This window comes from Coenobita brevimanus, chromosome 88 (genome assembly GCF_032717465.1).
Source record: "Coenobita brevimanus isolate Jiangsu-jjx chromosome 88, ASM3271746v2, whole genome shotgun sequence".
Taxonomy (NCBI): domain Eukaryota; kingdom Metazoa; phylum Arthropoda; class Malacostraca; order Decapoda; family Coenobitidae; genus Coenobita; species Coenobita brevimanus.
Genome location: NC_137041.1, coordinates 31117470 through 31129489, shown reverse-complemented (window position 1 = coordinate 31129489; position 12020 = coordinate 31117470). Strand labels below are relative to the sequence as shown.

General features: G+C 42.0%; 1 protein-coding gene across 1 annotated transcript in view; it reads right to left on the bottom strand.

The window, feature by feature from the left end:
• Positions 1-12020, bottom strand: part of LOC145411249 (acyl-coenzyme A synthetase ACSM3, mitochondrial-like) — a 111056-nt gene that overhangs the window by 35668 nt on the left and 63368 nt on the right. The window contains exon 9 of the mRNA XM_080281316.1: positions 8651-8833. Coding sequence (XP_080137442.1) covers positions 8651-8833 — 183 coding nt within the window. The remainder of the gene's footprint in view (positions 1-8650; positions 8834-12020) is intronic.

The following is a 12020-nucleotide window of genomic DNA, read 5'->3' as shown; positions in this document are numbered from 1 at the left end:
TTGGTGACCTTGATCTTGACCCCAAGTGCCCTTTTTCGAACTCGTCCAAGACTTTGGGCATATCATGCTGCCCTGAAGGTTTCACATTGATAGCTCAGGACATTCATGAGATAAAATGGGAACAGATACAAACACACACACACACACACACACACACACACACACACACACACACACATTCAAGAAATGTAAAAAAATCAAAAGAAAGAAGAGATTTGTTGTGGAATAGACACAGAAGACATAATAGTGAAAGGGCGTATAATAATTACAAACAGGCAAGGAACGATTATACAAGAATAAGGAGGGAAGCCCAAAAACAGTTTGAGGAGGATATAATAAATAAAAGTAGTGATCAACCAAAGCTGTTTTACAGCTATATCAGAAGCAAAACCAAAGTAAAAGATATAATACAATCAATTACGGACGAGGGAATCACTTATACACAAGAGAAAGATATTTGTGAAGCACTAAATAAGAATTTCCAATTAGTTTTTACAGAAAAAAATTTTGAGAGGGACTATGTGGAACATGCATGTCCACACATACTACCAGATATACAAATAGCAGAAAAAGTAATACAGGAGGAGTTAAGTAGATTAGACAGAGGAAAAGCAAGTGGTCCTGATGAAATTTCATGTTGGGTACTATGAGAATGTGCAAAGGAGTTAAAGTAAACCATTATTTTTAATTTTCAAGAAATCCTTGAGTCAAGGTAAACTACCTGATATTTGGAAAAAAGCAAATATTGTCCCCTTATTCAAGAAAGGAAATAGACAAAATCCACTGAACTATCGACCAGTATCACTGACCAGTGTTGTAAGCAAGGTATTAGAAAAGCTTATAAGAAAAGCTTGGGTAAATCATCTAGAAGAACACAGTATGATAACAGAAAGACAGTTTGGTTTCAGAAAAGGAAAATCATCTGTTACTAATCTGTTGAGCTACTATGACAGAGTAACAAACACAATGCAGGAAAGGGAAGGATGGGTGGACAGTATCTATTTAGATTTCAAGAAAGCTTTTGACACAGTACCACACCAAAGACTTTTATGGAAACTATACCATCAAGGAGGAATTCGAGGCAAACTGTTTTGTTGGATGCAAGACTTTCTCATAAAAAGATAAATGAGAACAGTACTAAGAGGAAACTACTCATCATGGAAAGAAGTGACTAGTGGAGTACCACAGGGTTCAGTGCTGGCACCAATCATGTTTTTAGTGTATATAAATGATATAAACAGTAACACTGGACATGGGAGCTATCTGAATATGTTTGCAGATGATGCAAAAATACAAAGGAGAATTACTAACACAGACTCTTGTAAAGAGCTACAAGAAGAATTAAATAAACTTCATGAATGGAGTAGTACATGGCAAATGGAATTCAATGTGGACAAGTGTCATGTAATCAAGTTTGGTAAAAGTGGAAAAAGACCTGATTGGGATTATAAGTTAGGAAATAAAACCCCATACACATCAGAAAGAGAGAAAGACCTAGGTGTGATTATCAATAACAGACTATCTCCGGCTGACCACATCACCTAGAAGGTACGGAACAGGTACGAAGTATACATTCATTCATTCATTCATTGCCAGACGCCATGTATCCCAGACGGGGTGGCCAACGGCTTAGAGTTAATTGTTTTACAGGAAGGGGCACTAATCCTCCACCAACCCCACTTACACTGCTTGCAAATATGAGAACAGCATTCACATACATAAATGAAGACATGCTAAGAAGGATAATAACATCATTCATTAGACCAACCCTGAAATATGCATCAGTAGTCTGGAGTCCTCATCTCAAAAAGCACATAGACAAGATTGAAAATGTTCAAAGGGCCGCTACAAGATGGATACCAAGCTTAAGGGACCTAAGCTACGAAGAAAGACTAAATAAACTGAATCTACCAACACTACAGGAGAGAAGGAAAAGAGGTGACATGATAATGCTATATAAGTGCATATCAGGGAAGGAGAAAATATACATAAATGATTACTTAACATATGGAGAAGCATCAGCAAGAGGACACTGCAAAAAACTGTATAAGAAGAGAGGTGATAAAGACGTAAGAAAATTCAGTTTCCCAAACAGAGCAATTGATCAATGGAATGCACTACCGAATGAAATAGTGTGTGCCAAAACAATTCACAAATTTAAGGATATGTACGATAAATATGGTTTAAGACACGGGACAGTACGAGCTTGACTCATTCCTGTAAAGATACAATTAGGTAAGAACAATTAGGTAAGAACACACACACACACAGGTGAGAAGAAATATTATCACATCGCCTTGCAAAAAAGGAAGGCGATAATAATAATAATAATAATAATAATAATAGCAGACAAGTATTTGGGAGCCGAATCCTACAAGCCCACCAGATAATGGTGTTGGCCAAGTCCAAGATTTCAGTACTGTCGTAGCTCAAGCCATTCATGAGATATAATGGTAGTAAAGGCGGGTGATAAAAACATGCTGACCTTTGGCAGCCATTTTAGTGACCTTGACCTTGACACCGAGCACTCATTTTGGAACTCGGCCAAGATTTTGGCCAAGTCATAATACCCTGAAGGTTTCATGTTGATAGCTCAAGCCGTTCATGAGATATAATGGTGCTAAAAGCAGGTGATAGAAACTAGTTTCACCTTTGGCAGCAATTTTGGTTACCTTGGCCTTCACACCGAATGCTCATTTTCGACCTCGGCCAAGATTTTGGTCATATCATGATACCCTGAAGTTATCTTGTTGATAGCTCAAGCCGTTAATGATATATAATGGCAACACACACACACACACACACACACACACACACACACACACACACACACACACACACACACACACGGAGGTGGGCAAGAACATTATCGCTCCGCCTTGTAAAGGCGTGGTATAGTAGTAGTAGTAGTAATAATAATAATAATAATAATAATGTTAACAACAACAACAATAACAATAACAATAACAATAATAATAGTAATAATAATGATAATAATAATAATAGTAATAATAATAATAATAATAATAATAATAATAATAAAATAATCAGGCAGATGTGAAATTTCTTGTACATTCAGAGAAAACATGGAAACTGTACAGTATACCCAATCAAGCAATTTGTATGTCAGTTTCTTTTAAATATAAGAGCTCAAAATCAGCTATTTTTGATCATTTTATTTATTTATTTATTTTTTTTTTCAGGGCTGAACCTCCCATGAACTATTGGGGGAGGGGGTGGAGGGGGTGACGTTCCCTATATCACAATACGGATATGAGTCCATTGTTCAACATTTACAAAGATATCAAAGCCATATCAGGCCTCCTTTAACTATTTTTAGGAATGTTATATTTGGTTAGGGGGGCTGGCCTCCCCTAAAAATCATTGTCAGAAAACTGTATATAAAGGAAGACTTTGGAGTAACCATGGGCATTTTATTATTTTTTTTTTCTATTTCTGATAATTTTTATTATGGGGAGGGAGCTGCTACTCCTAAAATCACCTAGGAGGATCACACTCCCCAAGTATCGCATTTCAGCTGAGAGTCCATTGTACAACTTGTACTAAAATATTAATGCCTTATCTGCCCTGCTTTCACTACTTATTAGATTTTATAATATGGTGAGGGGGCTGATCCCCTTCAAATAGTTGAAACCTTTATACAGTGGAAGACATTATCAAAGAGCCAGATGAAATGACCTGAGATTTTTATTTTTTAATCCACATGATCACTTTCCCCTATTTCTGATCGTTTTTATTTTTGGAAGGGAGCCTGACCCCCCAAGAATCACTAGGGGGAATCATACTCCCCAAATATCACATTGTACAACACGTACCAAGCCATATCTGCCCTCATTTCATTATTTCTGAGATTTTTTTATTTGGTGAGAGGGATGACCCCCAGTACATTTTATGAATGTAAATTATATAGTGTAAAACCCTCCCAGTACCCAGCCATATTCACTTGTTCGTTCAAATCCATCAAATAGCCTAGAAGTTAAAGAGCGCGCACACACACACACACACACACACACACACACACACACACACACACACACACACACACTCATGTATATGAAAAGATGGGACAAATATGCTATTTCCAATGGAGTTCAATTTGGTAGGAATGGTGTGTTGTCATCGTTGATCAAGTTGCATCCAGTCGAGTCTCAATTGGTTGGTGTAACTTGTCGCTGTATTTGAGAGGAATAGTTTGTTGTTGTCGTGGTCGATTGAGTAGCATCCAGTTGATTCCAAATTGGTAGGTATAGTTGGTTTTTGTTGTAGTCGGTGTTAATCTGCTACAGAGCAATGGGGGATCCCGTGAGCACTCTCCGCCCATCGGCGGCCCTGGGATACTATTGTATCCGTAGCAGAATCAAATATTTCTCTTGAAAGACTATTTATTTCTCCTTTCAGGTGTCTGAAGGAGTTATAGTGGCGATGATCAGTTTTCTTTAATGTCTTACGTAATTTTTGTGTGAAAAATCCTTGACTGGGGAATTTTCTTGTGAGTGTTGGATTCTTGTAGTAAAGTTTTCGAAATCTGTACTTGCTTTTGCGACTCGTAGCAATTGAGACATGTATACACCGTACACTGGAACTCTAGGTATGTTTCCCGACAAATTTGTGTATGATACAATTTTAAAATTATAATAATCTTTTATCACAGAGTTTTGTTGATATAACTTTGTTTTCTATTTTGATATTAATTTTCAAAAAGCTTACTTGGCAGTGGTCGGTGTTTTCTTTATTTAATACTAGTGCTTCCGGATATATTTGTTTTGTCCTTGCATTCAATTCTCCATCATTGTTTAAGGATATTAGATCATGAATGAATCGTCTAGTTTTGTTAAATTTCTTCGCTACTGAATATTGAGCTTCTGACATTCGTTCCATCCACTTGAATTCATAATTATACAAGTATAGATTTGCTATGAGTGGGGCTGGGTCTGTTCCCATGGGTATTCCTATGCACTGTTTGAAAACCATATCTCCACAAGTAAAAATGCAATTTTCTACCAGGTAATTTTGTCATATCTAAAATCTGATCCTCTGAGAACGTCAAGTTTTTGTCATCTCTTATTTACCCAGTATCCTTTGTGTTCACCTACTGCGATCACATTCTTATTCAATCCTTTTAAAGAAACTTGCACTTTCCATTCCAAATTCTTTTTTATATCCTCATGTTCGATCTTCGTGTATAACGTTGAAAAATCATATATTGCTACGTTTCTTGCATTTCTTTTGTGGTCTATTGAAGCAATATCCTTTCTGCACATTTCTGAGTTATCACATATCCACATACGGTTGATTCCTATATATAAATTTAGTTTATAACAATATCTTCTGTGCTGCTTGTAAATCAATTTATAAATGTGTGATAGTTTCTTTGCCAGTGTGATTTTGTTGCACATACTCTGGAGGAAGTTATTAATCTGAATTTTACAGGGTCTTTATGCATTTTTACTGTACTATGTATGTATGGTATTTTTTGTTATCATCATCTACCTCGATTCCGTGACTAGAAGAGTATGATGACTGCTTTTCAACTATCGTATTCTCTTTACTACTAATTATTGTATATGTTTCGGAGACTTGATCTATCATGCCCAATTCTTGTAAAAGTGTTTTCATGTAATATACTTTGCAGATGATTGCCATATTATTATGTGCTTTGTCTACTGGGACCAAAACATACGACTTGTGCAAGTCTTCAAGATCCTTCAATGCTTCCTTATCTTTGAGTACTGGTTTTGGCATTCTCCATCTAGAACAGTACTTCTTGAGTTTGCAGATTTTTTCATCAACTTTTTGTATGACTTATTTGCCATTCCATCATAAAACACTTACTAAATTCTTCTAGTTTACACCATTCTACAGCACATTTTTTGACTGCAATGTTAACATTTTCTCTTGTTTCCAACTGATTCCTCTAGACTCTCAATAATTCAATCCTTTTTTAATTAGTTTTCATAGTGTAATATTTTGTATTATATCTAGGTTACCTGATATTACATGGTGATGATGAATATCAGAGAACACCGAGTCGTAACACTTACACTCATGATTTTGCGCTAGCCATTCTTTCAAATCTAATTCTTCAGAAGTCTTTTTATAGTTTAATTATCACACACACACACACACACACACACACACACACACACACAAAGTCTGTCGCAACAGTATAGAGCGCCTTGCTGAAAATGATGCCATTTTCCTTTGCAGGATTGATACTACTATTATTACTACATCTACTACTACTACTACTGCTATCAATGATAATAATAATAATAATAATAAAAATGCGTAAGCTACAGCATAGTGCCCCCAGAAACTCCCAGACAGGTAACATGCGTGAGCTACAGCATAGTGCCCGTGGAAACTCACCAACACCCCCACCCGGACCCCACGAAGTAGCCACAGCTGAACCGCAGGATGCAGTGTGACAACGGCACAAGTCAGCCCAGGCCGTGTGCCCCTATGACACTCAGCCTCCTCACCATCACCCTAGCAGGAATTCAACACTACCATTGGGAAGAGGTACCGCCAGATCAGATCGGGGTAGAGCTGCCTATCCAGCTCCAAACAGCGCCCCTCAGGAGACGGCCGATAGCTGCTCCCGTTTTCAACAGGAGTGTGCCCATAGCCTCTCCGAAGGTGTCTTCTCCTTTGGGACAGCCGATAGCCGCCTGCTTCTCGTAAGGGAATCGGTGTCTCACTGACCTGAAGGTAATCATGAGACAGCCGATAGCTGCTCCCGCCTTCGTCAGAAGGTGTCCTTCCAGGGACAGCCGATAGTCGCCCTACACCCACTCCTGCAGGAGATAGCCGATAGATGCTCCTCCCTCCGGCAGAAGAGGACAGCAGGTGGCCACTCCCTCCTTCGTCAGACAGCCGATAGCCGCTCCAAAGGTGCTGCCCCTGAGTTGGCCGATAGCCGCTCCTCCCTTCGGCAGAAGGAGACAGCAGGTGGCTGCTCCCGCCTTCGTCAGACGCCGATAGCTGCTCCAAAGGTGCTGCACCAGAGTCGACCTATAGCCGCTCCCCCTCCCTCCTGCAGGAGACGACTTGGGGCCGCTCCCACCTTCGTCAGACGGCCGATAGCCGCGCCAAAGGTGTTCAGAGGCACGCTGATTCCCCCACTCAGGCCACAACCAATAGCCGGGCCTTGGTGCCTCATAGTCGCTCCCTTGGGCAGCCACGACCAATAGCTGGGCCCCACGGCCAGAGAGAGGTGAGAGCAGTGTTGCCACCCCAGTGTGAGACGGGTGTATGGACCCCCAATGCAGAAGGACCCCAGATAGGCCCTACAGTCTCCCCCAGCCTCTGCTCCCTACACCTGGCCCTGGAGAAGACTCACTTGACGGACCCTAATTCAGGTTGGTCCCGCAGCCCCTCCCTGACAGCGCCACTTGACTCTGGGGGCCACAGTCCTAGGGTACTCCTGGCCCTCCCCAGAACGCCCGGGTGAGATCTCCCCACGCCCCAACGGCGGAAGACCTCCACCTCTGACCGAGACCTGAGCCAGAGATTTCTGGACCTGTTTGGCCCCAGCCCTGAGGGCCACACCCCTGTACCCAGCATGGAGAATACGGACCCCCTTCACCACCTGCAGCCTCGGACAAAAGAAGACGCCCCTGCGAGTCGTCCCGTGCCCTCTCGGCACGCCCTTCCCTGGCGGTGCCCCTGTTCCGGCAGAATTGTCGCTGGCGTGTCTCCCTGCGGCCCCCACCATATAAGTGACTTATGTTAAGTGTGATGTTGCCCCAAAGATAGTGCAACAGTGATACAATGACTTAGTATATGTCGAATAAGAGGGCAAGTGTTCAGGAGAAGATAGCAGGAGAATACGCGATATCACGGGGCGGATTAATAAGGACGAATGCAGAGACTAAGTTCTGGTGAATCAGACTCATGAGTGACACCCTTGTATAAAATCAGTAAGACTTCCAACACGAGAGATTCTCCTTAGTAAAATATCCAAACGTCCTTTGCTACCAGGAAATAGTGAAAAGAAAGTGTTAATAATACCCTCCCACTTGTATTACCATAAACATAACAAGACTCTCAGTGCCTTCCACCCTCCCTTAACAAATCTCCTCTCCGCAGTCAGTGAGTATGTAAAAACCTGGACTAGCAATATAATCAATTGTCAAAACCCCCTGCTACCAGAAAATATCAGGTCAGAATCTGTAACCTCAATTCCCACCTAATATTACTATAACAATAATCAGACCCTCCGCGCGTCACCCCTCGCTCCCCACCCCCCATGTGAGACCCACGCCTACTCTCCCACGTGCACCGCGACCCTGTGTTCCAAGTCAACCTGTGCACTAAATCTAGAGTGTTAGTATCAGTGTCTGTTAAGCTAGTATCCTGTGAGATACCGATTGTCTAGTTAAGGTTATATTCTCCACCATATACAGTATTGTGTTGTACTATCTGCTGTTTTTGTCCTGTGTCTGACTGTGGTAATATACGTGTAAAGGTTATTGCCTGGAGTTTTTGTGTCCTACCTCTCTTTATTGCACTAAGCCCCAGTCTCGAAAGAGGACCCCACTACACATTAGGTGTTCTAGTACCAATGAGTCGGGCCTTTTTCACCTAGCATTACAATAACAATACTAATAATAATAAAATAGCATACCTGGCAGCTGCACTAAGACCAATGCCATAGCTGGCATGAGTGTGTGGCACCATCTTGGGTCGACCTGATGTGCCAGAAGTGAAGAACACCTGGGTGACATCACTGCCCCTGCTGGGGATGCACTCCATTACCGACACACTCTTGACGCCTTCCATTAGCTCGTCGTAGCTTACCCAACCAGACCTGAGAACCATCATTATCATCATCATCATCATCATCAACATCATCATTTTATTAGCACCATCATGAATAAAACCACCACAATCCATCACTGAGACGCTCCTGTTGCCTCCATTAGCTCGTAGTTTATCCAGCCAGAGCCGACATTATAATAATAATAATAATAATAATAATTATACTTGATATTGGTTCGTTGCTGGAGAACCTGATCTTGAGCAGGAAGCGTAAACACAGTGTCGTGGTGAACATAATGGATTTTATTGCCAGACATTGCTACATTTCCTTAATCTCATATTCAGTGGTCTAAAATGAAAAAATATTAAAATGACTTACATGTAAACCCTTTCGCTGGCAATAAGTTTTAATAAGTTTCGCATTCCACAACACATCGCCTTTCTCCCCACCCTCTGCCGCCCATTGCATGCTCCAACAAAGTGTATTCTTGGCTTATTTTCACCACCCAAACATATTTAGTTTGCCACAAAACCCACATAGTCCCATTCGTCGATGTTTGTTCTACACGATAAGCAAAAAAAAGAAAAAACACTATACATACATTAGGGTGGTGTGAATAAACATTCGGGAACATTCATCTCACTTCCCCAGCATCATAACTCGAATGTTTACTAATCAATCTCTGAATGTTATACCATCAATCGAAAGAGAATATTATTAGCTTTCGAATGGGGTGGGGTCCCAGTTTGATACGAGGTATGGTGTTCGAGTAATAAGTGAAAAGTAAAATGCATCACCAACAGACAACAGATTTCTTATTCGAGGAGCTCTAGCGAAAAACTTTTCTCGGCAGTATTACGTTTTTATTTCATCACCCTAAGCAGAATTTCATTGGCTTTCATTTGAGACCACAATGGTGAACTTACGCCTCAAAATTTTCAAGAAAAATGCAAAAAACTACGGTGTACCCACCCGTGCACTGAACCACTGTCAGCCACGCTCACGTTATTTTTCCCGAAGCGCACAAACATTTTCATGCTTGCTAGCTAGGCTTTTATTTTTATTTTTTTTTATACCAACAACTATTATAAAATTACTTCTGTTTTGTTTTTAGTCCTGTCAAAAACCACACACCAACACTTCAGCTGTTGCTAGCAACTGAAACTGAAGCTGTACAGTTGCTCAAAAAAGTATCCTTCCACCGTATGAATGCAGGATTTCACAATGTGTCGGGCGATTGAAGCAGTGTCGGTATTGTTAGGAAGCCTGGCTCTCTCAAATATCACGACAGATTCGGTGCCTCATATCTAGATCTGAAGTTTGAGTCGAGGATTTCAGATATCCGATATAGAGTCTATATTGTTCTGTTCTACTCATACAGGCTACGCATCGGAAATACATGAATAATCTCATTTCATATATCCGAGATAATTCCTTTATTGTATTTCAAAAGGGCATAATGTTTCCATACGACACATTAACTTGTACACCACTGCTCCATATATAAACCGGGGCTACTAACAGATCTCACGCTCACTTAATATTTTCCGTATTTCTTCGTTCGTTGTGTCAGATTGACTCACGGCACCTTTGGGAGAATACTTTTTTGAGCGACTGTACATTTCCCTGTCATTTCTGTTTATGTAAATAACAATATATATCAATGTGTAAATATACTGACATAAAGATAGGTAAATATATACTGTAAATAAAAAAAGAAAATCACTTACTTCTCCAGTGACGATACTGTTCCTGCAGGACCAGGTGGGTTTGGAGGTGAGGAGTTTTGTATGTGTGTGTGTGTGAGTGTGCTCCACTAGTGAAGGTATCGCTCGGCATGGTGCCGCTTGAAACAATCACCTATGCAAAGTAACATCACATACAGGACACATATTCCTTGTGTCCTTCCTCACCCCCAACTTAAAGCACAAGGTACAACTGAGCCTCTTCCCGTTGGGGATCTTCTCCCGGCAATAGCCCAGAGTGTGATCCAACCTCACGTCATCATCTATCACCCAGCAATGCTTGCTTGGATGCCCTTGTGCTCCGTTGTCCTGTCGTGTGGGAGGGGCAGCTGCAGGCCCAGGCATGAGTTCTTCTGATGAACCAGCAACTGGAGGTGGTGGCAGTGCTGGCCTCCTGCAGGAGGTGCTGATGGTGACAATGGCACTTGTGATGGGCCTGCTGCAGATGGTGCTGGTGCTGGTGATGGGCCTTTTGCAGGTGGTGCTGGTGATGGTGGTCGCTGGGCCCATCTTGGCATTGGTGCCTGTGCCTAATGGGTGCCAGGTCTTGCTGGTGCTGGCTGTCGGGTAGGTAGGTCTGGGGCATGGTGGATAACATGTCCAGATGGAGGCCAGTCCTCTTCACAGAAATGCAGAAGATCGTAGATTATCTGCTCCACAAATTCATGGAGAGTTACTGTCATGTGTCTGTACTTTTTGTACAAGGCAAACACTTTGAAGAGTGCCATGTGGACGAAGTAGAAGGTGATCTTCTTTGTCCACGTGACGGTTCGCCATTGGATGGGGTAGTACTGGACCAGCTGATCGAAATGATCCACCCCACCCATGTACCTGTTGTAGTCCTCCACAATGACAAGCTTGTTAACAACCTTCTCCACATAGGTTGTCTGCCCGTCATTACCCCACATCTTCCCTTGAACCCTCTTCAGAATGTGTCAGTAGTGTGGAAGGTGAACGCCATGTTGACAATGCGCTTGTCCTTCCATGCAGGACTAGCACATTTTCTTTGTACCTGTACACCATGCCCCCTTTGGGCAAGCTCTTAGCCCTGGCGATGACCTGCAGCTGGTGCGGTGCTTCTCTAGGCAGCTGTATGGTCCCACACACGTAAATGCCTGCGGTAAAGAGAAATTTTCACAGGGCTACAGAATTGTAGTAGTTGTCCATGAACAACTTATAGCCGTGGTCCTTCAATGATTCCACGAGGCCCCACATGGTGTTCTTGAGGGTCTGCTGCACCCCAGTGTAGACCTCGAGGTTCCAGATGTAGGCTGAGGATGATTCAGCCACCATGTACATCTTGATAGAATACTTGGAGGACTTCTGGAGGTTGTAGACTCAGAAGGACAGCCTGCCCGTCCACCCCAAGGAGCCCTCATCGAGGCTGCTCCACTGGTTGATATGTTGACTGGAACTGCTGAAGGAGGTACTCCATGATCCTGCAAATGCAGATGAGTCAATCTTGGTTGTCCTGGGGTATGGCGAACAAG